General features: G+C 41.2%; 1 protein-coding gene across 2 annotated transcripts in view; it reads right to left on the bottom strand.

The window, feature by feature from the left end:
- RAPGEF4 (Rap guanine nucleotide exchange factor (GEF) 4) overlaps positions 1-25,002 on the bottom strand; it is a 411,578-nt gene that overhangs the window by 305,789 nt on the left and 80,787 nt on the right. For both annotated transcript variants that reach the window (XM_006866643.1, XM_006866644.1), the window contains exon 4: positions 8,228-8,374. In XM_006866643.1, the coding sequence (XP_006866705.1) occupies positions 8,228-8,374 (147 nt within the window). The remainder of the gene's footprint in view (positions 1-8,227; positions 8,375-25,002) is intronic.

Here is a 25,002-nt window from a genome sequence, read left to right as displayed (position 1 = left end):
AAGCACATTGTTGTTGTTAAGTGCCGTCAAGTTGGTTCTGACCCATAGCAACCCTTGCATAAGGTTTCCAAGGAGTGGCTGTGAGCTTGAAGCGCTGACCTTGCGGTTCAAGCCAACTTTGTAGACCAGTGCATTAACCCACAGTGTCACACCAAGAAAAATAGCATAGAGTGTTAGCTTGGTAGTGTATTGATACATGTAAACTGGGCTTATAAAAAATAATGTTTTTATAGTTATAACTAACTACTGGGATATTTTTATTAGTAAGAATAAATTTCTGTTGAAACGATGGACAAAAATTTGATAGTCATTTTGGAGTCACCTTCTCAGACAGTGTCACCTAGTATGGTCCACACCTCACAGAAGCACCCTAGGGGACGCCACTGGTTTTAGTTTGTCTTAGATCACAGTGGTTTGTCTGTTTGTGCCTGACTTATTGAGCAGACTGTAAACTCTAGAAAGGCAGGTGTTTGCCTTTTGTACTTCCACCGGGTGGAAACCAAGAGTGTTTGTGGAATATAACAGAATTTTCTTGATGGAATTTGAAGCATGGCATCAATGAACAGTGAATTGAGCTGCTATTGAAAAGGGCACGGTGCCCAGTAGGTTGGCTAAGTGAGTAAAGAGGGTCTTTGAGATAAAACTGCAGGGGAACGGGGGGGGGGGGGGGGGGGGGGGGGGGGGGGGGGCAGGGGTGTCAGCGTATGCTGGCACATACAGTACCCTGGAAGGAAGTTCAGAATCTCTGATAACAGCAACTCCTAAAAGTCCCCAATCTCCACAGAGTTTGCTCTGAAATGAACACTCTAAGGAGGGTCATCTGAGAGGAAGCAGCGAGCAGTGACTGCACCTTACCAACAGGCCTGCTGTGCAGCATCTGGGCATTCCTGGCCAAGCCTTGATCTCTTCAGACCCCCTGATCATCTTCTGAGAAATAGTGAGATCATAGCATCGGGAACTGGTAGGACTTCAAGTTATAAATAATGTACAAGAAATTCCCATAAGCACTAAAGACTTCATATCATCTGAACAGGCAAGAAGTCTACCGGGCTCCAGAGGGTAGAATAGAATCACCCTCAATCTGCTCCCTGGCCCCCAATTCATTTTTAATATATACTATTCAGCTCTGTCACTTGATAAACACATCCATATCATTTCCAATGCAATAATTGTAATGCTGCCTAGTTATAAACACCTATCTTTATAGATCTTCTAGAAGCATATTCTAGATTACCTGGCTAAACAAACATATCCTTCACTATAAGAAAAAAGGTGCACCGACCCCCACCTATCCACACATGCACACATACACACACCACAGACAAGGATGAAGTGAAATTACATCCATGCTGTGGTGCATACTGACGTCTGACAGAACATAGTAAGAAAAGCCAGGCATGTTTTTTGAGTATAATTCCTCAAATCAAAACGCAAGCTGTGACATGGGATATTTTCCCACTCCTATCACCTCACTAAGGAATAAAAAAATTCATTCTGACCTGATAGAGCATCCGTCCTTCACCTTCTGTGTCCCAAGGTCCTCAGGCATCCAGTGAATATCTATCCTTTATTTGGACAGAATAATGTACCTCCATCCTCGATAGTTCCCTGTCTCTATCTGTTAGTCAGTATCTCAGATCACAGGAAAGACAGTGGGATTTGTGGATCTCCAGGAAAGTTAGTGCAGGCAAAGGCAAGAGGGAGGAAAACTTCCTTTTTTAACAAAAAAAGATAAATAAATAAAACTTCAGTTGCCTGCTTATAATTTTGGTTTTATAATCATTTCGCCATTCAGTGAAAACTCTTGAGGACAGAGGAGTAAAACCCTGGAGCGCACGTAAGGTCCAAATCATCAGAGCAGCCTTCCGCTTCGTTTAAAAGAATCAAAACTGTGAGGAGAGGCAGGAGACTCAGCCAACAGGATGTGTGTGGCTGGAGTTCCTGGCACCCACTGTAGGCTTTCATGTTTATTTTTGGATGTATTTTTCTTAGCCCTTTGATGCAAATCTCTGGCCTTGCAAGTAACCCTACAGAATAAGCTCCAAAGTTGCCAAAAGTAAGTACAGGCTTCTGACTTGGCTTTTATGACAGTTCATCCTCAGATGGGGGTGTGGGTCTCTGTGCTTCAACAAGCAGATGAGGGACTACCTGTCTGCAAACGGGCCGTGGAGCCCTACCCCAACACCCAGGGCTTCAAAATGTTCACCTGAAATGCCCGTCCTGGAAAGCCTGCCATTCCTGTAACAATGAAACTCCTGAAATTGTTTGCATACTAAATAAAATAATAAAACCCACCCAAAGGGCTTCTGAGATGTTTATCTTCTGAGATACTATGTTTTAAGTATTCGTCTTGAATTTCTCTGACAGCCAGAGACAAATAGGAACAGTTGAGTCCACTCAAGCAGGAGCAGGTACTAGGAATGGTTTATTATTCTGATAGCGTTTTTAAAGCACATCCGCTAAGACTAAGATACTGTTGTTTCAATCATTTTTCATCTCATAGTAGCTTGAAACATTATTCATGTAAAAGAGCTTTCTCCCCCTACATATTTCACAAGAGGCAGGAAACAGAAATAACTAAAAAGGTTTTTAATCTCACAACCGCCAACATATCTAATAGACTCATATACAGAAAAAGAACAAAAATAAAACCGAAAATTAGAGAATAGGGACAGTGCAAAACTATTTTTTTGAATAATATTTGGTACTCCTAGAAATATCCCTATTTACAAATTGCCTTACTAACCCCTAAGACAAAAAGATGAATTTATCTCTTATTTTAACCATTCAGTTTTTATATTTCATAAAGCATGAAATCAAGTTTTGATCAGTTGACAATATGTTTTGAGGCTACACATAGATTCAGGGAATAAATGCTAGTATACTAATCACTATGAGTCCTGGTGTGGCACTGCAGGTGAATGTGCTAAACCACAAAGTAGGTTTCAAGCACAAGGTTGGAGGTTCAAGCTCATCAGCTGGCTCCTTCGAAATCCTCTATAGGGTCGCTATGAGTTGGAACTGTCTCAATGGCACACAACAGCAATACTAACCACTGCATCTGAGCAATGATTCTCTGCAACATGTTTTGCCCTAGTTAGTTTTAAATCACAGAAATGTGCCAAGAGATTTCTGGGTAACAATTACAGCTAAAAAAGCATTTTTAATGTGATATGAAAATGTACAATATTGCTTTTATTTTTAAGGCTCTGTAGTTTTATCACTGTCTTTAAATTTTCAAAGAATTTGCTCATAAAAATACAGTCTTATTTATTAAGACCTTCAAGCATGATTGGCTTACAAAGGTTGTTGTGAGAATGCTGTGAACACAGAGCTTGGAACGGATTCATTCCCGGTGAAACCCCTGCTGAGAATCTACATTTCCGCCCCAGATAATACTGAATCAGAATCCACAGTTTCAACAAAACTCACATGATTTTTTTTTATTCTTATATGGATATTCTCATATCAGAACAGAGGTATCCCTCTGGAAGGTAGGTCTTGACTACAGAGGGGACTAGAGGGCACTTTTTGTGGTGATGGAAATGTTCCACATCTTGATTTGGATGGTGATCTCATTAAAACGTACATCCTGATTTAGTATATCTGGAATGGAAGTATAAATTTTCAGTAGGGGCTGAACCAGGATAAGCCTGTTCAAAGCTCTTATTTTGAGCTCTGATCCAGGTTGTCTAGTTTGTACAGGTTGGAACCCGAGGCTGAACATTGACTCTGAGCTCAGAGCTTTCACCTGACCATCAATAGAAGTGTTACCCAGCTCACTTTTTGGCTGCCTTCCTTCTGCCATCTCATAGCTTAGCAGCACTTCTACCAGAATTCTGAAGCTACGTGATGCTTCCCTTTTGGTATTTGTCTGATAGATATAACTTAGGTTTCAGCTGACAGTATGAACTTGGATTTTAATTTTTGCTAATATACATCATTTACCAGTACAATGGATGTCTGATTTATAAACTCTATTATCTGAGAGAAAAAGAGGAAGACCCCTAACGAGATGGATTGGCCAGGTGGCATCATTGATGGACTCAAGTGTGGCAGTGGTAGTGAGGTTGGCCCAGGATCGGACATTGTTTTGTTCTGCTGTACATGGGGTCACTATGAGTCAGTTCCGACTCAATGGCACCTAACAACAACAACATTATCTGACATAACCCGAGAAGACGGGGTCTGGTTAACAAATATTCGGCTAGCAGATTAATGCTCTATATACTGTCAATGGATTGCCAATAGGCAAAGAATGAAAGTAAAATTTACTTAATTATAGTCCTGGTGTGGCTCAGTAGGATAAGCACTGGACCATAAGGTTGGTTTGAACCACAAGGCCAGTGTTTCAAATCCACCAGCTGCTCCTCAAAAACCTTATATATGTTCGCGATGAGTCAGAACTCGATGGCACTAATCAACAACAATTAACAACACCTTATACTCCGAAATGATATCATTTACTTGTTTGCTAATTATCTGCCTTTGTTGAGTAGAATTGAAGCCCCTTCCCTGAAAGCAGAAACTCTCTTCATTTTGTTCACTGCTACCTAATACACAGAGACATTCAATAAGTATTTATAGAATAAATGAACAGTAGAATAAACATAATTCAATTTTTTCATTCAGATGGTACTTGAGAATTTTACAATTTGTTAGGACTGTCATGGGCTACGTATGCACAAGCGGATCCATTAATATAGCTCTGATTAGCAGATTGCTAGATAATGGAGTTTATTACATTTTCACTTTTACCAATTAAAGCACTGATTAAGCACCTAACTTCTGCTCTGCACTTTGTTTTCTGAAAGGCAAATAAAAGGAAACATCCGATTCATCTCTTACCCAGGATGAGATTCCAGTCCCCCACCTGGAAATCAGACTCTATCCGTCCTTTCCAGCTCTAAAAGGCTCATGTTACTGGCAGAGGGAGATGAGAAATCAAGTTCTGAGGTTATAGGTGAAGGGTTGGCCCTTCTGAGCTGCAAGACCAGCTGTGGACAGCAAGGTCAACCCTCAATATCAATTCTCCCATTGAATAATCTTTCTCTAAGGAAAAAATCCGGTTCAGATACAATTCAAACAGCATCACTAACAGGGAGACAACTAGACATGGAGATCCTGAATCATCTTTGATGTTTTCTTACCAAAAATATTTGACTTGATCTAAACAAGCCTTTAGTCCTAATTTCCATTTACAGGAAACTATAGAGATACAAAAAAAAAAGGCACCATGAGAAAACAAATAGACAAATCTTGAGTTTGGTGGAAACTACACAGGCAGACTGCAAAGTCATTTGAACTACAAGGTCAATGGTTCAAGCTCACCAGCTGTTCCTTGGAAATCCTATACAGGGTTGCTATGGGTCGACCACCACTCGTTTGTCAGTTTGTCGTACTGTGGTGGCTTGTGAGTTGCTGTGATTCTGGAAGCTATGCCACCAGTATTTTAAATACCAGCAGGGTCACCCATGGTGGACAGGTTTCAGATGAGCTTCCAGACAAAGACAGACTAGGAAGAAGGAGTGCTGAACTACTTCCAAATATTTAGTAACTGAAAACCTTAAGAATAGCAGAGAAACACTGTCAGATATAGTGTCAGAAAATGAGCCCCTCAGGTTGAAAGGCACTCAAAATGCGGACTTAAATATTTATTGATGATGATCAAAGAGCATAGCATCTCAATGTAAAGAAAACAAAAATCCTCACTACTCAACCAATAAATAACATTCTTATCAATGGAGAAAAGAATGAAGTTGTCAAGGACTTCATTCTTCTTGAATAAACTATCAACACTCACGCACGGAAGCAGCAGTTAAGAAATCAAACTATGTAATGCATTAGGCAAATCTGCTGCACAAGACCTTTTTAAAGTGTTGAAGAGCAAAGATGTCAGCTTGAAGACTAAGGTGAGCCTGACCCAAGCCATGGTATTTTCAATAACCTCTTATGCATGCGAAAGTTGGACAGTGAACAGGAAGACAGTAAAAGAATTGATGCTTTTGAGTTATGGTGTTGGATGAGCCATGGGCTGCCAAAAGAACCAATAGATCTGTGTTGAAGAAGTGCAGCCAGAGTGCTCCTTGGAGGACAGGATGGTCAAACTTGGTTTCTCATACTTTGGACATATTGTTAGGAGGGACCAGTCACTGGAGAAGGATATCATGTTTTGTAAGGTGGAGGGTCAGAGAAAATGAGGAAGACCCCCAGAGAGACGGATTGGCAAAGTGGCAGCATCAATGGCTCAAGCATGGCAACAATTGTGAGGTTGGCCCAGGATCGGGCAATGTTTCATTCTGTTGTGTATAAGGTCACTACGGGTCAGTACCGACTCGTTGGCACCTAACAACAACAGCCTGGTCACAATCAACTCGACAGCATTTAACAACAACAACAACAACGTAAGCAGTCAATATCATGGAGACAACAGACAGACACTAACTTAGGTACAACAACCAACTGTAACATATGGTGTTGGGTTTAAAAAGAACTATATAAGATATTCATAGAATGACTAGAAAATTTTGAAATATAGACAGGGTATTGGCTGACAACAGGGTATTTACTAGTTTTATAGATAAAACAAGGGCATTGTGGGTATATAACAGAATATTCTATTGTTTTTCGCAGGGGAGGGAACTATGTGCTGAATAACTAGAATCATATATTTCAATGTCTGTCACTGATGCAAAAGGGGTTCAGCAAAACCCAAATAAAGATGACACAAATATGTCCACAAGTGAACAACTGATGAACTAAATGGGGGTAGGTGGGTGTCCACTGAACTATTCTTTTTGGTTTTCTGTATGTTTGAAACATCTTTTAAGAAAAAAGTTTTTTGAATGTTCACAGATAACAACTTCTCAGGCACTTCCTTCATTGCACTGCGGGCTCCTAATTAAAATAACTTCGAGAATTTTTTCACAAAGCATCCTCTATCAGCAATTTGAATAAGTTAGCACAAACAAGAGCAGTTGAAATGACACACATCATAGGCAGGAATCATTTTTTGTTTTTAAGCCAGTTTTCCAAATTACCCTGTTTTGAAAAAGATTTTTTAGTTTACTTTTTAAAATGAAAGATTAAAAAAAAGAAGAAGGCTTATTTGCCTCAAGTTTAGTCCCTTTTAATTGACAGAAAACCTCTACTGTAGTTTTTCCTTCCTAAAACTGGCTTTTGTCTCTGAACTTTGCAGAGCGGTTGGAGCTCTTTAATATTTTCTGAGAGAACCGTTTCAAACAAGTCAGCCCGCAATTTATTCACTACTGCCAAGAATAAAAGTAACAGGTTTGTTTCACCACCAAAGCCTTTCAAGGCAAAGCATCACCATTCACCTGCGGGTTTGTTCCCTTAATGCATCCGTCATTTGTTTGGCTCCAGAGGAAACTATTTGATTACACAAAATTCTTTTTAGATCAACTTTAAAATCTTAGCCACACTGGGACAAGTGGCAAAGCCTGGCAGCTCGATGGGTTAACACTTGAACACACTGAGCTGAGGACAAAGACAAGGAACAACCATAGGTTAAAGTCAGAAGCTTAAAGAACTGAGAAAGAATGAGCAGGAAAGATGCAAGGCTTAGCTGGGCCTTTATAAGTGTTCTGTCTGTCATTACTACATATACGATGAGGAGTGCAATACCCTAAGGGGTGCTGATAAGTCTCTGCAAATGCAAAAGCCACCAGGACCAGCTGTCTCCACCCACTGCGGGGCCACCTAGGCATTTTGAAGTTGGCAAGTCACCAGACATCTTTATGTACCTCCATTTCCCATACCTTATTACAGGGCACATCATTTTTAAAAGCATTTAAATGAAGCAGATGTTAACCCCATTCATTCCACTTTCCCAGGAAACATGTCAATGATGATTTTCAAAATGCAAAAGAAAATGTCAAAGTATTTTGTTCCCTGGTTAAGAACACATCTGTGGAATCGGAGAGAAATGCTACATAAAACACTCTATGGTCATTCAAGAAATAATTATAAGGTATGTCAGACGCCATAAAATTGAGCTAGCACTAAATTAAAAAAAAAAAAAAAAGATGTCTTGTGTCAAAATGGCTTTTTCACTCAGTCATTTTAAAAACAAGTTTTGAAAATCAAATTCCATCCAAATGGCTCAGAAAGAAACATATTACGGCTTGACTGTAATGCCATTATCCGTGTGGCGGCTCCCTTTCTCGTCTGAGACTACCTTAATTGACAAAGAAGCCTTGAGGCTCACCTCCCATAATGCCTTGAAGTCCTTCTGCTCAATGCGGAGCAGTTCGCTGCACTCCCTCGTAACGATGGTTGCATGGCGGGGTGTATTGTCCAGAATGGACTCTCCAAAGGCTGTCCCAATCCCCAGGGTACAGATAGTCACCGCATCCTGAGAATCCAAAACACTGTCCATTAGAAACGTGAACATTACTTTATGAAGTTGTCTTTTCTCTTCAGAAGCATAATTTGTATACACTAAATAAAGCATGCAATTTAATGATGCAGTTCACCAAGTTTTGCCATTCAAATCAAGATACAGAACATTTGCATCACCTGAGAAAGTTCTCTCATTCTCCTTTCTAGTCAAGATCCTTCTTCCAGAGGTAATCATTGTTCTGATTTCTATTGTCAAGAAGTCCTGTCTGTTCTAGAACTTCATGCAAAAAAGTCAAACACTACGTACTCTTTTTCGTCTGGCTTCATTTACTCAACAGAACGTCCATAAAATCCATCCATGTTGCTGCATGGATCAGTAGTAGTTTGTTCTTTTAGTCAATGAATGATTTCCCATAGTATGAATTTGCCACAATTTGCTTATCCATTCTCCTGCTGGTGGGCACTTGGGTTGTTTCCCATTTAGAGAAATTTCTAATACAACTGCTAGCAACAAGTCTCGTTGTGAACAGGGTTATCATTTTCTGTGAATATTTAAATAGGAGACTGGAAGAGGAGATGCTACTTTGTCACTCTGCCTTGGAAAGATGAGGAAACTGAGGGTCCAAGTACTTGATTTGCACAGCTTCAGTTCCCACCGCTAGTAAGCAGTGCAGCCACAGTCTAAGTATGACTGAGTAAGATTCCAACCTTTTTGTATCATGCTGCCTCCTACAGCCACAATAGGGTAAAAACAGCATCCCCCAATACACAGTTTGGCTAATTTACAAATTGGTATGAGCCAATGACTTAAAAGTTTCTTAGGTGTACATAAAAAGTAGTTTCTTCTCTGCATGCAACATTGGTGTTAAATGTTTGGATTTAGTAAGAACGAGTTTCAAATAATGCAAATAGTCACTCAAAATCACCTGGACATTAATTTTGCAAGACATTTGCTACAGTCTCATGGCAAAGAAACTAAGGAAGATACACAAGGGCGATCCTCTGACTTCCAAAGTGCATAGTTTTCCTTTCATGCATCTAATACCCGATAATAAGCAAACGTTATTAAGATCAAGTTAGTGACTCTGTAATCACATTACTAAGACAAATGCCCATAAGAATACGGTTCTTTGAACCATAGCAAATTGCCTCTGCACAGATATTACCATATAAAATTGTGCTCAGAAAAATAAAATCAATAATATCTCAGAAAAGAATGAAGGATCGAGGAGAATTTAGGAATAGTCTGCTAATAAATTTCCCAGAAAGGCAGCTGCAAACAAAATCAGTCAGTAAAATATCCCCAAGACTGACATAGCAAGATAGAAAGTTAGGCATCTCAGAAAATTTTTCAATTCTCATAAACAGACTATGATAAATCACCAGCCTTCAAAAATTCTCTAGAATATTAGATTCCCTTGAGCTCCGACTAGTCAATTTCATTCTCCTACCATCTTAACCCTTCAGAAATGATTCTTTTGCCTAATTCTCACTCTCCAGTGTTTATGTCTGTTTTAAAACTTAAGAGAGAGGACTGTAAGTATTACATAGCTTCGATACCTAAGGTTATTTGCAGCGTTATTTAAGTTTAATGCAAATGAACTAGTTGTAAATTTCATAGATTAATCAATCTTCTCTTTTCTTCCCTTTCATCCCTACCACATGTAGCTTTCACCACAATGTCTACAAAACAGAGACTATGAAACTCTCATGTCTTCTTGATAGTGAAAATCTGTCATAAACAAAGTCAAAAGACTGAAGTTATTCTTCAATTTTTTCCTAGAGTTTTTAACCTGATAATAGGTGTCAAAGGAACTTCCAGACTAAAAAAGACTAGAAAACAACAGGCCTTCCAAAAATTAACAAATGAAAATTTTATGGGTCAATATGGTCCAGTTGCACTGTGCACGGGCCTGACATGATGGGCGTTAACAGCAACAATATGCCTTATCATATGCAACAAAATTTAGTGATGTTAGTATTGAAAACCACATTTCACAGTGTAGGAACTTCTCACGTGGTAGTATCCTCCCTAGTCATGTGACCATGCACTCTGGATCATTTCTAGGAACCCCTCCCCTCACCTCCCAGACACGAGTGTGGAGTCAGTCTTTTCCATATGCCCTCCTTGGAACGTGATCCATTCAAACTTGATTAGGAGTTACAAATATGAGATACAGTCTTGAAATGAGGACAGTAATCCTCACCAGAAAGTTCACTGACAAATTCAAGCATCACTTTCAGTCGATGCAAAGTATATTTAAGATGAATTTATTTAGAATAGATTTGGATTTACAGGAGGACTGCATTGGGCCCTAAAAGAATTGCGCACAGAGAAGTAGAAGAGCTTTATTAGACTTGTTTCTTTTACTCTGAGGATTAACATTATCTTCATAGTCTATGGGTATTGCTGTTGTCAAGTGCTGTTGAATCAATTCCAGCTCATAGCAACCCGTGGGACAGAGTAGAACTGCCCCATAGAGCTTTCCAGGCTGTGGTCTCCACAGGAGCAGATTCCAGGTCTTTCTCTCATGAAGTTACTGGGTGGGTTCAAACCTTTCAGTTCGCAGCCAAGCACTTAACCCTTGGTGCCACAAGGACTCCTTATAGTCCATGAGTGCTAGGCCTTATTTATATTTGGATCCCAGGCAGAAATTTATATTACACTGTTCTCCCTCATCTTGTTGTTGTTAAGTGTGTCAAGTCAGTTCCACACTTAACAACAACATATAGCAACCGTGTATAAGGATACCAAGGAGCAGCTGGTGGATTTCACCTGCCGAACTTGTGGTTCAAAGTCCAGTGCTGATTCTACAGCACCATGTCAGGAGTCTCTCTAGCAGAATCAACATATACTGCTTCACATGGGCACTGAAAGGCTAGAAGTGAGTCAAGTGTGATAGAAACTCTGCTGATTTTGGTCTGTCCTAACATCTAGCCAGATTCTTAGAGATCAGAATTCCAACCTGAAACCCTGTAGTTAGGTCAAATACATTGTCAGTTGCTGAAAATGTCCACAACTGAATATAACACTATGAGTTACTTTAAGCGTCCATATAGCGTGGAGGTCTGTTCATGTCCAATACTTATTTAATAGCTTGTCTGATCCCGTAAAGACTGACAGCCCCAGAAACTGTAGGGTCACTATGAGTCACAATGGACTTTAAGGGAAGTGGGCAGTGGGCAGTGGGATTGAGAAGAACACTTATTCTCCATTCATTTGCAGAGAAATGCTATGAGAGACCACCTACATGTTTGTAGTGATGTGGAGACTGATACAAACAGTCAGCACCTGACCTGGGATTATGAAACAGCAGCAACAGGAATTGAATGTCCTATGCTGCAGTCCAAAGTGCACTGAAAGAAGTGGCAAAGAACAAGGCACCAGGAATTGATGGAATAAAAATGGAAATCTTCCAAGAAAGTGAGGTGGCACAAGAGGCACTCACTCATCTCTGCCAAGAAATTTGGAAGACAACTGTCTGGCCGACTGATTGGAAGAGATCAATGTTTGTGTCCATTCCAAAGAGAGGTGACCCAACAGAATGCGGAAATCATCGGACAATCTCTTTGATATCTCAAGCAAGTGAAGTTTTGCTAAAGGTAATACAGAAATGGCTACAATCATACATTGACAGAGAACTTCCAGAGGTTCAAGCTGGATTCAGAAGAGGCCATGGAACGATGGACCTTGGCTGAAAGCAGAGAATACCAGAAGGATGTTTACCTGTGCTTTATTGACTATGCAAAGGCTTTCGATTATGTGGATCATGACAAGCTATGGACAACATTGAGAAGTATGAGTATTCCAGAACACTTAATTGTACTTCTGAGAAATCTGTACCTGGACCAAGAAGCAGTTATTCGAACAGAACATGGGAACACTGAATGTTTTAAAATTGGGAAAGGTGTGAGACAGGGTTGTATTCCTTCACCATACTTACTCAACATGTATGCTGAGCAAATAATACGAGAAGCTGGGTTCTATGAAGAAAAACGTGGCATCATGATTGGAGGAAAACTCATTAACAACCTGCGATATGCAGATGATACAACCTTGCTTGCTTAAAGTGAAGAGGACTTGAAACATTTACTTATGAAGATCAAAGAGCACAGCCTTCGATATGGATTACATCTCAATGTCAAGAAAACAAAAATCCTCACCACTGGACCAATAAACAACATTCTTATCAATGGAGAAAAGATTGAAGTTGTCAAGGACTTCATTCTTCTTGGATCAACCATCAACACTCCAGAAGCAGCAGTCAAGAGATCAGACGACATATTGCATTGGGCAAATCTGCTGCACAGGAACTTTTTAAAGTATTGAAGAGCAGAGATGTCAGCTTGAGGACTAAGGTGCACCTGACCCAAGCCATGGTATTTTCAATAACCTCATATGGATGCAAAAGCTGGACAGTGAATAAGGAAGATCGTAGAATTGATGCCTTTGAGTTGTGGTGTTGGAGAAGAATGCTGAAAGTGCCATGGACTGCCAAAAGAACCAATAGATCTGTTTTGGAAGAAGTGCAGCCAGAATGCTCCTTGGAGGCCAGGATAGCTAAGTTTCGTCTCTCATACTTTGGACTGTCCGGAGGGAACAGTCACTGGAGAAGGATGTCATGCTGGGTAAGGTGGAGGGTCAGAGAAAAAGAGGAAGACCCCTAACGAGATGGATTGGCCAGGTGGCATCATTGATGGACTCAAGTGTGGCAGCAGTAGTGAGGTTGGCCCAGGATGGGACATTGTTTCGTTCTGCTGTGCATGGGGTCGCTATGAGTCGGTTCCGACTCGATGGCACCTGACAACAACATGCTGCAGTAAGATGGCAACTTATTTTGAGGACTTTCAAATGTGAAAGGAAGATTTAAAAAGCTAATGTCTTCAGTCCATGAAGGAGAGTTTGGCAGACCCTGCTGGATTCCCTCACTCTGCCTGGGGGTCATTTGTAGCTCTCTGGATGGTTCCCAAACACACCTATAGCTTCCAGTCTCTAAGAAGAGATAGCTGAGCTTCAGGTCAGAGTGCAGGGCAGTTAATGAATGCCACTAAGGTACACCCTCCAGCATGAGAGCTAGAGGGTAATATACGCCAAGCTTCCTCACCTCCCACAGTTTCTTAGAGGGTCCCCAGAAGGACTGGGTTCCAGTTGCCCACAGCAGAAACCCGCTCATTAACAAACACACTTTTATTGCCTTTTCTTCCTTCATTGTCTCCCTTCACCACTCCCATACTATGTGTTCCACCATCTCCAAAAAAACCCACAAATCTGGCTTGTACCCAAATTCTTAATTCTGACACTACTTCTGGGGACACCCAAAACAAGAGAATGGGTTAGCCAAATATCGCTTTGGGCCCTAAATTACAGATATCTAGAGAGGGACTGGGTGAAACCAACGTTCCCAATGAGACTTCTGTAATAGATACAAAGGCAGAGTCTGACACAGTACTTCAGCAAGCTTGGTGGTACATGAGAAAGACTTCACTGTGTTAGTACAGCATGTTGGCTTACAGCAGCCAGTTCTCCTACATACCAAGGGGTGATGAAGTCTCAAAAATAATTACTGATGGCACCTCACTGGATGTCCTCTGATGTCTTCCTACAATCTGATCCTACTATCTCTCATCTACTCTATCACGCTCCTCCTACCCTTTAAAACACAGACATCCTTACTCCATTACCCACACACTGTGGGCAGTACATATCCTGATGTGCAGTAGTATGCATGTGGGTCTCCCTCTGTTTGAACGGAGATCTAGGTCTCATTTATTACTCACAACAGCTACATGAGATAATGCATTTAAACTGCTTTCCATTGCTGTGTCTGTCTCTAAATAAATGCATGAAAAACTGTGCCTATTCTTACTGATGTTACTAGTAAAATAATCTTGCAATACCGGTATGATTGTTGTCATTTTATAGGCTGAGGACCTAAACCATGGTGACACAGTGAAGACTTCGAATCTGATCCGTCTAATTACTAACCTACATATATCCTAGCTGGTCATCTGACATGTCAACAAAGCTGTCCCTGATGGAAGACAGTGAATAACAAGGCTACAGGCACAAGAAGGAGGCACTCGAGTCACAACATTCAGTGCTTAGTAGGGGAAACAGCATCAGACTTTCCCTGGAGGCAGCAGAGTGCAAAAACCATGAGCCAATTACTAGCTATGTGCCTTGTACAAAATGCTCCACCGAATCAGTATCCCCATTTGTGAAATAGGCATAATCTTTCTGATAAGATTCTTAGCTGAATTAAATATTAATAAAACAATGTATGGTTATGACAGCCCTGTACAGTTCCTGGTTCCATAGGTGCTCAATAAATAATGGAAATGATTATTCCAGATTTAGTCCTGTGAATCAAAACATATATGTTATCTAGGTTTCCAAAAAGCAAAGTATATTTTTCTATCATTTAAATAACAGAGAACCTCTGGATTTACTTTGTGTTCATCTTCCATTAAGGATTGCTTTTCACACTTAAATTCCAAGTTTCTCTGTCCCCCAGTCTGGATGTCAAGTGGTTTGAATGATCTGCAAAACACTTCAGCTCTCTGGGGGAGCTTGTATTCAAAGGAACCCTTCTGACGAATCCTGCTGTAAATCAAAGAATCCTTTTGTACTGCTACTAATCACTCCTTAATTTATCTGCTTTGTACTTCTGAATTCTGGTATTCCGGGTTTTCTTAAAGCAGGCACTGTCACATGTGGCATTTTACTTGTTTGTTTCATTATAAACATAGCTACAGTATGAAAATGGGAATAGTGTTTTGTGCTAAGAAAGCCAATGGTTGTGCCACCGATAATTAAGATTGTTGTCCAAGCTAAGAAACATGTGCCTTGCAAACATACCTGTAAACATCAGCTGAAATCTAACGTACACAAGTTCCAGACATTCTGATGAAATTTAAAATAGCTACTCATCAATAAAATAGATTTCTAAGAATTATGTGGCAAGTACATCAAGAGTCAGAAGACCCAGTGGCACTACGGTTAAGCACTTGACTACTACCTGAAAAACTAGTGGTTCGAACCTACCCAGAAGCCCTGGAGAGATAGATGAGGGCAAACTGCTCTTACAAAGATTGTTGTTTAATGCCGTTGGCTTGCTTCCGATTCATAGCAACCGTATACAGGGTTTCCAAGGAGCAGCCGGACCCTGTAAAGATTGCTGTTATTGTTGTATCAGGTGACAAATTGGTCCTCAAATGTTTAAACCTGGAAACATAAATTTTCTCAAAGCAAATATTTTAACAATTTTTTATTTTAGGTCTGTAGGCAATACTTGGGACTCCGGCTATGGTAAGCACTGCACCTTGAACCACAAGATCAAAGGTTCAAACCTACCAACCGCTCCTCAGAAGCCCTATACAGCCTTGCTATGAGTGGGAACTGACTAGGCAGCACTTAACAACAACAGGCAATACTTGGCAATAACTTTCATAATACCTAGTTCTAGAACATGAGCTTCAATTTAATACCAGAATTCACTGAGTGTTCCAAGTCCTTTTAAATAATAAAACTTAATGAAAGCTAACTTCTGAATTTGTCAGACATTAGATTATATGTGCTGTCCAAGGATTTATTGGCAAGCAGGAAGGCAAACTATTAAATAAAATATTTTTCTAAGTAGCATCAACAAGGTCTGTTGCTTTTAGAGCACTTCCCTAGCATGAGCAGGTTAGACACTACTTAACAAAATCAAGCAAGTCGGCCTGGGGAAGGCTGGAAGAGAATGGGTAAGCACTGGCATTCTGGTAACCCAATCAGGGAGGTCAGTCCCATGGCAATGGAGTCAGTCTGTCCTGCAGAGTGGCTCAGTCTTGCATTCACCCAAACAAAGAATTACATGGCAAAAAAAAAAAAATGAAGTTGAGAGCATATGCAAGGATGAGAAACAGATTCCCTTTCAGTTCTTACCTGGTAACATAGAGTAGTAGGAAGAGATTACAAACAACTACAAGGAGCTCTGGTAGCGTAGTGGTTACGAATCGGGCTTCGAACCTTAAGGTCAGTGGTTCGAAACTACCAGCTGCTCAGTGGGAGAAAGATGAGGCTTTCTACTCCCATAAAGATTTACACCCTTGGAAACCCTGTACAGGGTCGCTATGGGTCGGAACCGACTTGATGGCACTTAACAACAACAGAGGACTTCAGGTGAGATGAGAGTGCATAGAAGAAACAGAGAGACAAAGACAGGCCAGCTTGTACAGAAACATGCCTGTCCTTCAAATTTTATAAACAAACTGCAATGTTTAAAAACATCTTTATTGTAGAGGCCAGGAAGAGATGGTAAATTATTAGTTTATATTAACATACTTTTAAATGAAAAGTATATATTAAATGATATATAATTTTTTTAATAGAAAGATAATATAAGCACTTTTAATACTTAAGACTAGCATCTTATTTTACTTTAGGGGTATGACTAGTAAGTCATTTTTCCCCAAAACTGGGTTAAAATTTGCCAGAGAATGTCATGGGGAAAGATAATGACCCAGGCTAAGTATAGTCCTGATTCCTTGGATCCCATGAAATGGCTGAACAATGTTGTTAAACTCAAGTGGTCTCAAATAGCAAGCACATTTCCTGCTTTTTCTAATCTCGTGCTGCCCTCTTGTGATAAAACAACAGCTTTGCAGGCAATAGAACCGACAGCATTAACAGGTACCCAAGATTTTCTGCTCAGCCTTTTACATATCTTAACTCACTTAAGGTAGAAACTATTCTCTCTCGTTATTAGATACATTAATTGTACAGCCAATTAAGTGAGTTAGAATTTGAAGCAAGGTGTTTTTAACCACTGTGCTTCATACAAAGTATATATTAACACTTTAAATAAGTGGCTTAAATAAAGTGGTTTAATGAACTAAGAAATCATCCCATGCTTTCTGTTTTGCAGTATCAATTTCTAGTCTGCCAGTAGTCGTCAGGAATTCTTTAATATAACTGGAAACACTTTATACTCTTTTTGATATAAAGATCCATTTTAAAACCTTATCGATTTCTAGCATTGAGATTTACCATGCCCAAAAGTCTGGTCACCAATAAATCTGGGAAAAGTAGGCCTGCGCTTATCCTTTTATCTCTCTTCCTATAACACACACACAAAGTCAGGGACTGTTGTCTAATAAAGTACGGTTTATAAGTCTATTCATTGCTTTTAAGTTTATTATTAATTGGTTACAACCTGTTAATCTAAGTACATTAAAGTACTAATGGGGGAAAACGACACCAGCATTTTCAGTCATTCTGGTGGAAATGCAGAAAGTCTGACTTTTGGAATATTTAATTTAAAGAGGTGCTGTGGTGAAATGAGTCCCTTTACATAAGTTTGTATTATGCTTTGGGGAAAACAACATGAGAAACATTTCCCTTAAGTCCTGAGGAACTGTCTTTACTCTAGCTTTCTACTCCAGGGAGTTTGTTACTCTTGTCTCTGTTGATTGGCATTTCCTGGGTAAGCTGTAAGCAACTTGATTGCTTGATATATTTTATCTGGCTGGGCTGTAGCCTGCCCTGTGATTGGTCTCTTTTAGGCATCTTGCAGGGGTTGGTCAGTATACTAAAGACTGCAAATGTAGTGTCTATGGTCTACTCAGAGAATTGGTCAGTATAGGACCCTGCTGAGAAGTCCAGGTCAAGTTCACAGAGGTTTCTGAAGAAATAAAAGGAGAAGGCAAGAGAGGGGAGAAGGAATTAAAAACAGAGGCAAGGAAGCACCTGAAAGAGCAGACCTGTAATGCAGGCTGAGGGCCTTAACGCTGACAGAGAGAGGCCTGGAAGAGGTTCCGAGGTAGAGCTGACAGAAAAAGGGCCCAGAAGGAGCCTTGCAGCAGAACCGGTGGTGATGGCAGAAACCTGACGCTCAGAATGCAGCAGAAGTGAGGGGAACACAACTGACCATGGAGAGGCTGCCAGCAGGGAGACCACAGGCAGAGAGGCCTGCAGGACCAAGAAGGGGCCTGTTAAGAGGGAGCTGAGAGGGTGTGCATGGCAGAGAGAAGAACCTGCTTTCCCGGTTGAGGGTTGAGAGGAACAGAGCGCAGTCCTGCACTGAAGAAGAGAGGATGTGCTCTCTATTTGGGTGGGGGTGGGGGATTTCCAGATTTTGCCTATATGATTCCTAATCCTGATTCTCATCCTAAATTGTAACCTGTTGCTCCTGATCCCTAGCTGTACCCTGCTAACCCCATCCACTGCCGTTGAGCAGACTCATACCGACCCCGTATAGGGTTTCTGAAACTATAAATCTTTATGGGAACAGTCTTATCTTTCTCTTGCAGAGTGGCTGGTGGGTTTGAACTGCTGAGCTTGCAGTTAGCTGATCCCACAGAGTACCCTGGTAGTTGCTTAAAGAACCAGTTAACCATACGTATGGTCCATGAGTTCTGTGTGGTCACTGCAAAAGATTGTGGGACCCAGCAGAGAAGTACAGACTGTCTGGTGTGAGAATCAGCTTCATGCCGATGGTGAGTCAATCTCCTTCTCCTGAAGTTAAAGGTTTCCAGGTGCCACCAGACATTTACAGGTGTCCCAGAGGGGTAGGTCGCTGAGTACAAGAGTTCAGTTATGAGGATCCAAGAAGTCTGTGCCTTGGTTTGGCTAAGAGACTGAAGAAAGAACAAGTATCATCAGGAGTGCTGGAAAGACTAATCCTTAATGAGATTTGTGCTGCCAAGTAGAATTTCTCATGAGTATATGAGCCAGGTTGGGGCACCTTTGGGTGGTGAAGTGGTCTGGACAGGTTCCTTTGCTGAGATTTCTAAATTTTACAGGGGAAGACAAAGAATGCCCAAGACAGGAAGAATGTCCCAGAACTTGGGAAAGAGGTTTTGACGACAACCACACAGAAAAATTGGTGTAAGAGTGTTTCTGAAGCAGGTTTTGTTTTATAAACTAGTGGAATAAACATAATTTACAGAAAGACATTTGGAAAGCAGTAGTGTCTAGAAGCTAATCAGAATCATAGAAATAAAATAACCTTTGCATTTTCCAGAGTTCCTAATACAAAACCAAGGTTTGAGGCAGTAACAAGAGAAATAAAAATAAAGTAGCCCCCCTTCCCCCTCTTCAGGGAGAGTGTCCAAGAGATGGGCCCATTTTGCCTCTCCTCATCCAGGTACAATGATCTCCCACCTCCGATCCACTTTTTTTTTTTTTTTTTAATTGTGAATTGAAAGTTTACAGACAAGATCATCTATTTTACCTTCAACAAATCATACACTTTGATTCATTTCAATGACTACAATCCACTCCCTGGAACCACAGTGATCCTGCCTCCTTCCTGTGGTTCCTATTTGCATTCCACCCACCTTTCTATCTCTTCTCAACTTGTTCTTAGGAAAAGGGTACCCTTTTGATTTTGAATGACTGACCATTCCATGGTGAGCACACCTTACTAGTGTTGGTGCCTTCCACCCCTATCCAGTTTCCTCTTACAGCCTTGGACTGTGGAAACTAAGCCAAAGGAAAGCAGGGAATCTGACTCTCAGTATGTCAGCTCTCAAGCTCTGTGGGAATGAGGGGTCATCCAACTCGGACGACTATCTGACAGGATCTGAACTATGAGACGACAGAATGAGGCAGGGTCAGCAGGCCACCTCATGCCTCCCACACTGACAGACTTTTGTTTCTAAACTGATGCGGTGGGACTGACCTCCCACACAACTGTGAGGGGAGCCACCTGAGCTCCCCTCAGCTCGACAGCTTTCTTTCTGAATCCTTCCCCACCTCAGAAAAGGGCATGAACTGTTGTTTACCCTTGCTCTCCTGTGCCGATCACCTTCCCTCTGACGGAAGTGCTTGTATTCTAATGTTGTTGCTGTAATCTGTTGTCTTCAACTCTTGCCATCCCCAAGTATGCAGAGCACAACTGTTCCACAGGCTCTTCAAGGCTGTGAGATTTCAGAAACAGATTGCCAAGCCAAGCTTCCAAGATGCCTAAGTGGACTCAAACCATTCACCTTTCAGCCATAGGAAAGTGCTTAACCATGTGTGCCACTCAGGGACTCCTCGTATTCTAATATCTCTCCCATATACGGAGCCAACCGCTTTCTTAGTTATAATCTTAGCACCAATAAGAAGAATCAACCACCACTAAAGTTACCCATTGCTGTGGAGTCGATTCCAACTCATATTTACAGCAACACAACTAGCATGTCTTTCTCCTACAGAATGCAGCTTGTGGGTTTGAACCACCAACCTTTCAACTGGCAGCCAAGTGCTTAACCACTGACCCACCAGTTGCCTGGAAGTACTGCTCTTTCCAGAGTCGCTGAAGGCACTGCAGGAAAAATTGACTAAAGATAAGGATGGTAGGGCAGAGCACTGAATTGTGTGAGAAAATCATCAGGATTTCCAGCTCTCCAGTTCACCACTGTGTAATCTTGAGCAGACACACTCTCCTGTGAAATGAACAAGCTACATATAACATTGGCTCTACCACATGTGGTTGTTGTTACGTGCCATTGAGTTGGTTCCGACTATACAGTGACCCTGTATAGTTTCCAAGGAGTGGCTGGTGAATTTGAATCACCAACCCTGTGGTTTAAACCGACCTTGTGGTCCAGTGCCTTATCCCACAGTGGCACATCAGGACTTCCAAGAACATAAGTGAAATTCTTTACAAATGATGAATTAGTATTACTAAGCTTATCATGGGATATCACCAATGAAAAATAAGAGTGACCCTCAACCTAGAAGCCAAAGAATTAAAAAGTCCCTAACAAATGAGTAATATAGAGGTCACAAAGTTGTTTTGTCTTTTTTTTTACTCAATTTAGCAAAAGAGTATAAGAGAATGATTAGGGAAGGGGAAAGTGTGATCATATTGAAACAGCAAGGAAGGTCATAGGAATCTATGAGCAAAACAGAATATTTATGTCTTGTGTATTCTTGCAAGTCAAATAAAGTATCTTTCTATCATTATATAAAACAAATAGGGTGACTTTTTTTTCCAGAGAAAATGCTACTAAATCAGTAATACCTACGAAATGCCTGGTGCAAAATAACATAGCATTACAATCTGTGAAGGTTTTCTTCCTCACCTATTTCCTGTCTTCATCTGTGGCCCTCCATCCACTCTTCATTTAAGTCAGGACCCTCCCTCTCTCAATCCTCCACCCATCCCATGAGTCATCAGTTCTAACAACTTCACTTCCACCAGACCAATTCTCTGCTTCCCTCCCTTATTACCCTTTACTGTCTGTCCCAACCGCTAATGTAGAAGCTCTTTACAGGAGGGCCTTAAGGCACTTAACCATGTGTCTCTAAATCTAATACAAGGGGATTTCAAAAAGTTCATGGGAAAATGGAACTAAGAGATAATGAAAAATTTCCATGAACTTTTGCAAGTCACACTGTAAGTGGTGGCAGGGGGACCAGCAGCCCAGGTACAGTCCAGCAGCAGTGAGAAGAGCCCCTCAGAGGAGCAGCCGTTGTCCAGTGGGCTTGTAAATGGTGTGTAATCAGACAATGCACAAAGATGGGGGGCTGGAGGAGCTGCAAGAGGAAAGCTCCTTCCTCCCCACATTAATTATTGCTACATTACTTAGTGTACACCTTTTACTCTCTCCTTCACTTTGCCTGTGTAATCCTAATGGACTCGAATCAAGAATCACAAACAATTAGCTTGCCATCCACAGGCTATGTGGCCTTAGGCAAGCTATTTAGCATCTTACCTGAAAAAAGGGGCCAATTTTCCTGCTCCCACCTCCTGTGAATAGGGATGGAACCTTATGCACAATGGTTAACCAAAAGGTTGATGATTCAAAGCCACCATCTGCTGTGCAGGAGGAAAAACCTATGGGGCTGTTCTAGTCTTTTACACAGATCACTGTGAGTCGGAATCCACTCCACAACACAACACAACAACAAATGAGACCCGATAGCAAGGCAGTTAAGCACTTGGCTGTTAACTGAAAGGCTGGTAGTTAGAATCCACTCCAGCACTCCATGAAACAAAGACCTATGAACCCATAAAGATCACAATCTAGAACACCCTATGAAGACCACCTCAAAGGCATGGAACAACAGTGAAATAATGACCACAAATTGTTGGACATAGTACCTGTTTGTGGTAGGGCTTCCATTACTCTTCCACATTGGCTGGGGCAGTAGCTAGCACTCCCATTTAAGGGCTAAAATGCAGTGATGTGATTGTTGGATGCTGCAGAGTTGATTCCACCTCATAGGGACTCCATATGACAGAGGAGAATTACAATGTAGGGGTTTCTTAAAGAGCCCTAAGAGCACAGTAGGTTAAGTGTTGGGCTGTTAACCAAAAGCTTGGCAGTTAAACCCACCAGCCACTTTGCAGAAGAAAGATGAGGCTGTCTGCTTCTGCCACGATAACTGGGAATCAGCCTGACAGCAGAGGTGTGGATGTAGGGTTTTCTGGGCTGCAAGTATGGAGGAAGATCGCCAGTTTTTTCTCCCACAGAGCCACTGCATTTGATTCACCCATCTTTCCTTTAGCAGCTGAGTGCCTAACAGCTGAGTCACTAGGGCACTTTCAAAGCTCAGCAGTAAGTCTGGGACTCTGACACTACCACAGGATAAGTAATGAACTGTTTACTGCAAGGTCGGCAATTCAAGCCCACCAGCTGCTCCACAAGAGAAAAACGAAGGTGACTGTTTCCGTAACGAAGTACAGCCTTGGAAACCCTATTCACAAGACTATGAGTCAGAATCGACATGATGGCAGTGCGTTTGGAGCTTTATCTCTGACTGTCAGATAAGAAGGGAGAGCAGAGAGACTGAAATAGAAAATGTAGAGGCAGGCTAACAAGAAACTGCCCTCTACTCTGCTCTTCTTTTCTCTCCTCTCTTCATTCTCTTTCTCCCCTTGAACTTTTTCTCATTTGCCCCACTCATCCATTTTTCATAGGTCAGCAATGGAAAGAACATGCAATTTGGAGTCTGTCAGAACAGAGTGTGCAAATCTTAGTATGATTCTTACATTTGTGTGGCCCTGGGAAAGTTACCTAGTATTGCTAAGAATTGCTTTCAAACGCAAACTGTAAAATAGGACATGCCTAAAGTTTAAAATAGGAGCTCTGGTAGTGTAGTGGTTATAAGTCGGGCCTCCAGGTCAGCAGTTCTAAACTACCAGCTGTTCCACAGGAGAAAGATGAGGCTTTCTGCTTCCGTAAAGATTTACAGCCCCAGAAATTCTATGCAGGGTCACTATGGGTGGGAACCAACCCCACAGCACACCACCACCACCAAAGTTTAAGAATTAAGTCAGTTAATGTTGTGGAACCCCTCTAGACCCCACACAATGAAGAAACAAGATTAATAGCTAGTCTCTAGGCCTTTTCTTACTCCCCTATCCATGGCCCATCACCCAACACCTTCTTGTCCCTCTCAGGGTACTACTTTGACTTGCTTTGGCCACATGGCTAGTGGGCAGTGACGAAGAGCACATTGCCAGGTCAGCATATGTAGATATGGCTCACTTTTGTTCACCCTTTCAAGCAGATTGTCATGGGTAGAAGTTCCACCATTTTGTTCCTTCTCCTGAGCTTCTTTCTTCCATGGAGCTAGAACCATGACACACTGCCCCTCAGCTGTCTGGAAAGCTAGGTTCTCTATCAATCTCAGGCTATCCTCTGTAGTAGTAGATGGTGGAGTGGTATCTTAGCACCAACTCAAAATACAAAACTCATTGCCATAGAGTCAGTTAGGGTTTCAGAGACTTAAAGTCTTTATGAGGGCAGAGAGCCTCATCTTTTTCCCATAGACAGCATCTGAGGGAGCTTTTCGTATATTGGTACGTGGAGAGAGTACACTGTGGGTTAAGGAGGGTTTGAATACTGGCCTGCAGTTCTTACTATCTATAACAGTGGGCATAACACAGTATTCCAAAGTCTACATTCGTACCTTTGGGGATCTGTCTCCACTATGAATGAAAGTCTCTATACATTTAAAATCCCAAATTGTGTGTGTCATCAAGGTTTTCTCACATTGAGTATGCCATCAAATGATCAAAGGCAAGTTCAGGCTAAAACTGAAGAAAATTAACACAAGTCCATGAGAGCCAAATATTTACCTTCAATATATCCCACCTGAATTTAGAGGTCATCTCAAGTACAGATTTGACGCATTAGACACTAACAAATGAAGATCTGAAGAATTGTGGGATGACATCAAGGACATCATATAGGAAGAAAGCAAAAGGTCAGTAAAAAAGATAAGAAGGAAGGAAAAGACTAAAATAGTTGTCAGAAGACACTCTGCAGCTTGCTCTCCAGCATAGAGATGGTAAAGGAAATGGAAGAAATGAAGAAGCAAAAGAGCTAAACAGAAAAATCCAAAGGGCAGCTTGAAAAGACAAAGTCAAGTATTATAAGGAAATGTGCAAAGACCTAGAGTTAGAAAACCAAAAGAATAGAACACACTCAGCACTTCTCAACGTGAAAAAGCTAAAGAAAAACTTGCAATATTGAACTATGCTATAGGGCTCCTGGTGTGGCACTGTAGGATCAGTACTTTACTGCGAATCACAAGGTCAGCAGTTCAAATCCACCAGCTGTTCCTCGGAAACCCTATAGAAGGTTTGCTGTAAGTCAGAACCAACTTAATGGCACTTAACAAGAAAAACACAGGAAAAATACTGAATTATGCAAAAA

This window comes from Chrysochloris asiatica, unplaced genomic scaffold (assembly GCF_000296735.1).
Source record: "Chrysochloris asiatica unplaced genomic scaffold, ChrAsi1.0 scaffold00094, whole genome shotgun sequence".
Taxonomy (NCBI): Eukaryota; Metazoa; Chordata; class Mammalia; order Afrosoricida; family Chrysochloridae; genus Chrysochloris; species Chrysochloris asiatica.
This window is presented reverse-complemented; position numbering and strand designations above follow the sequence as displayed.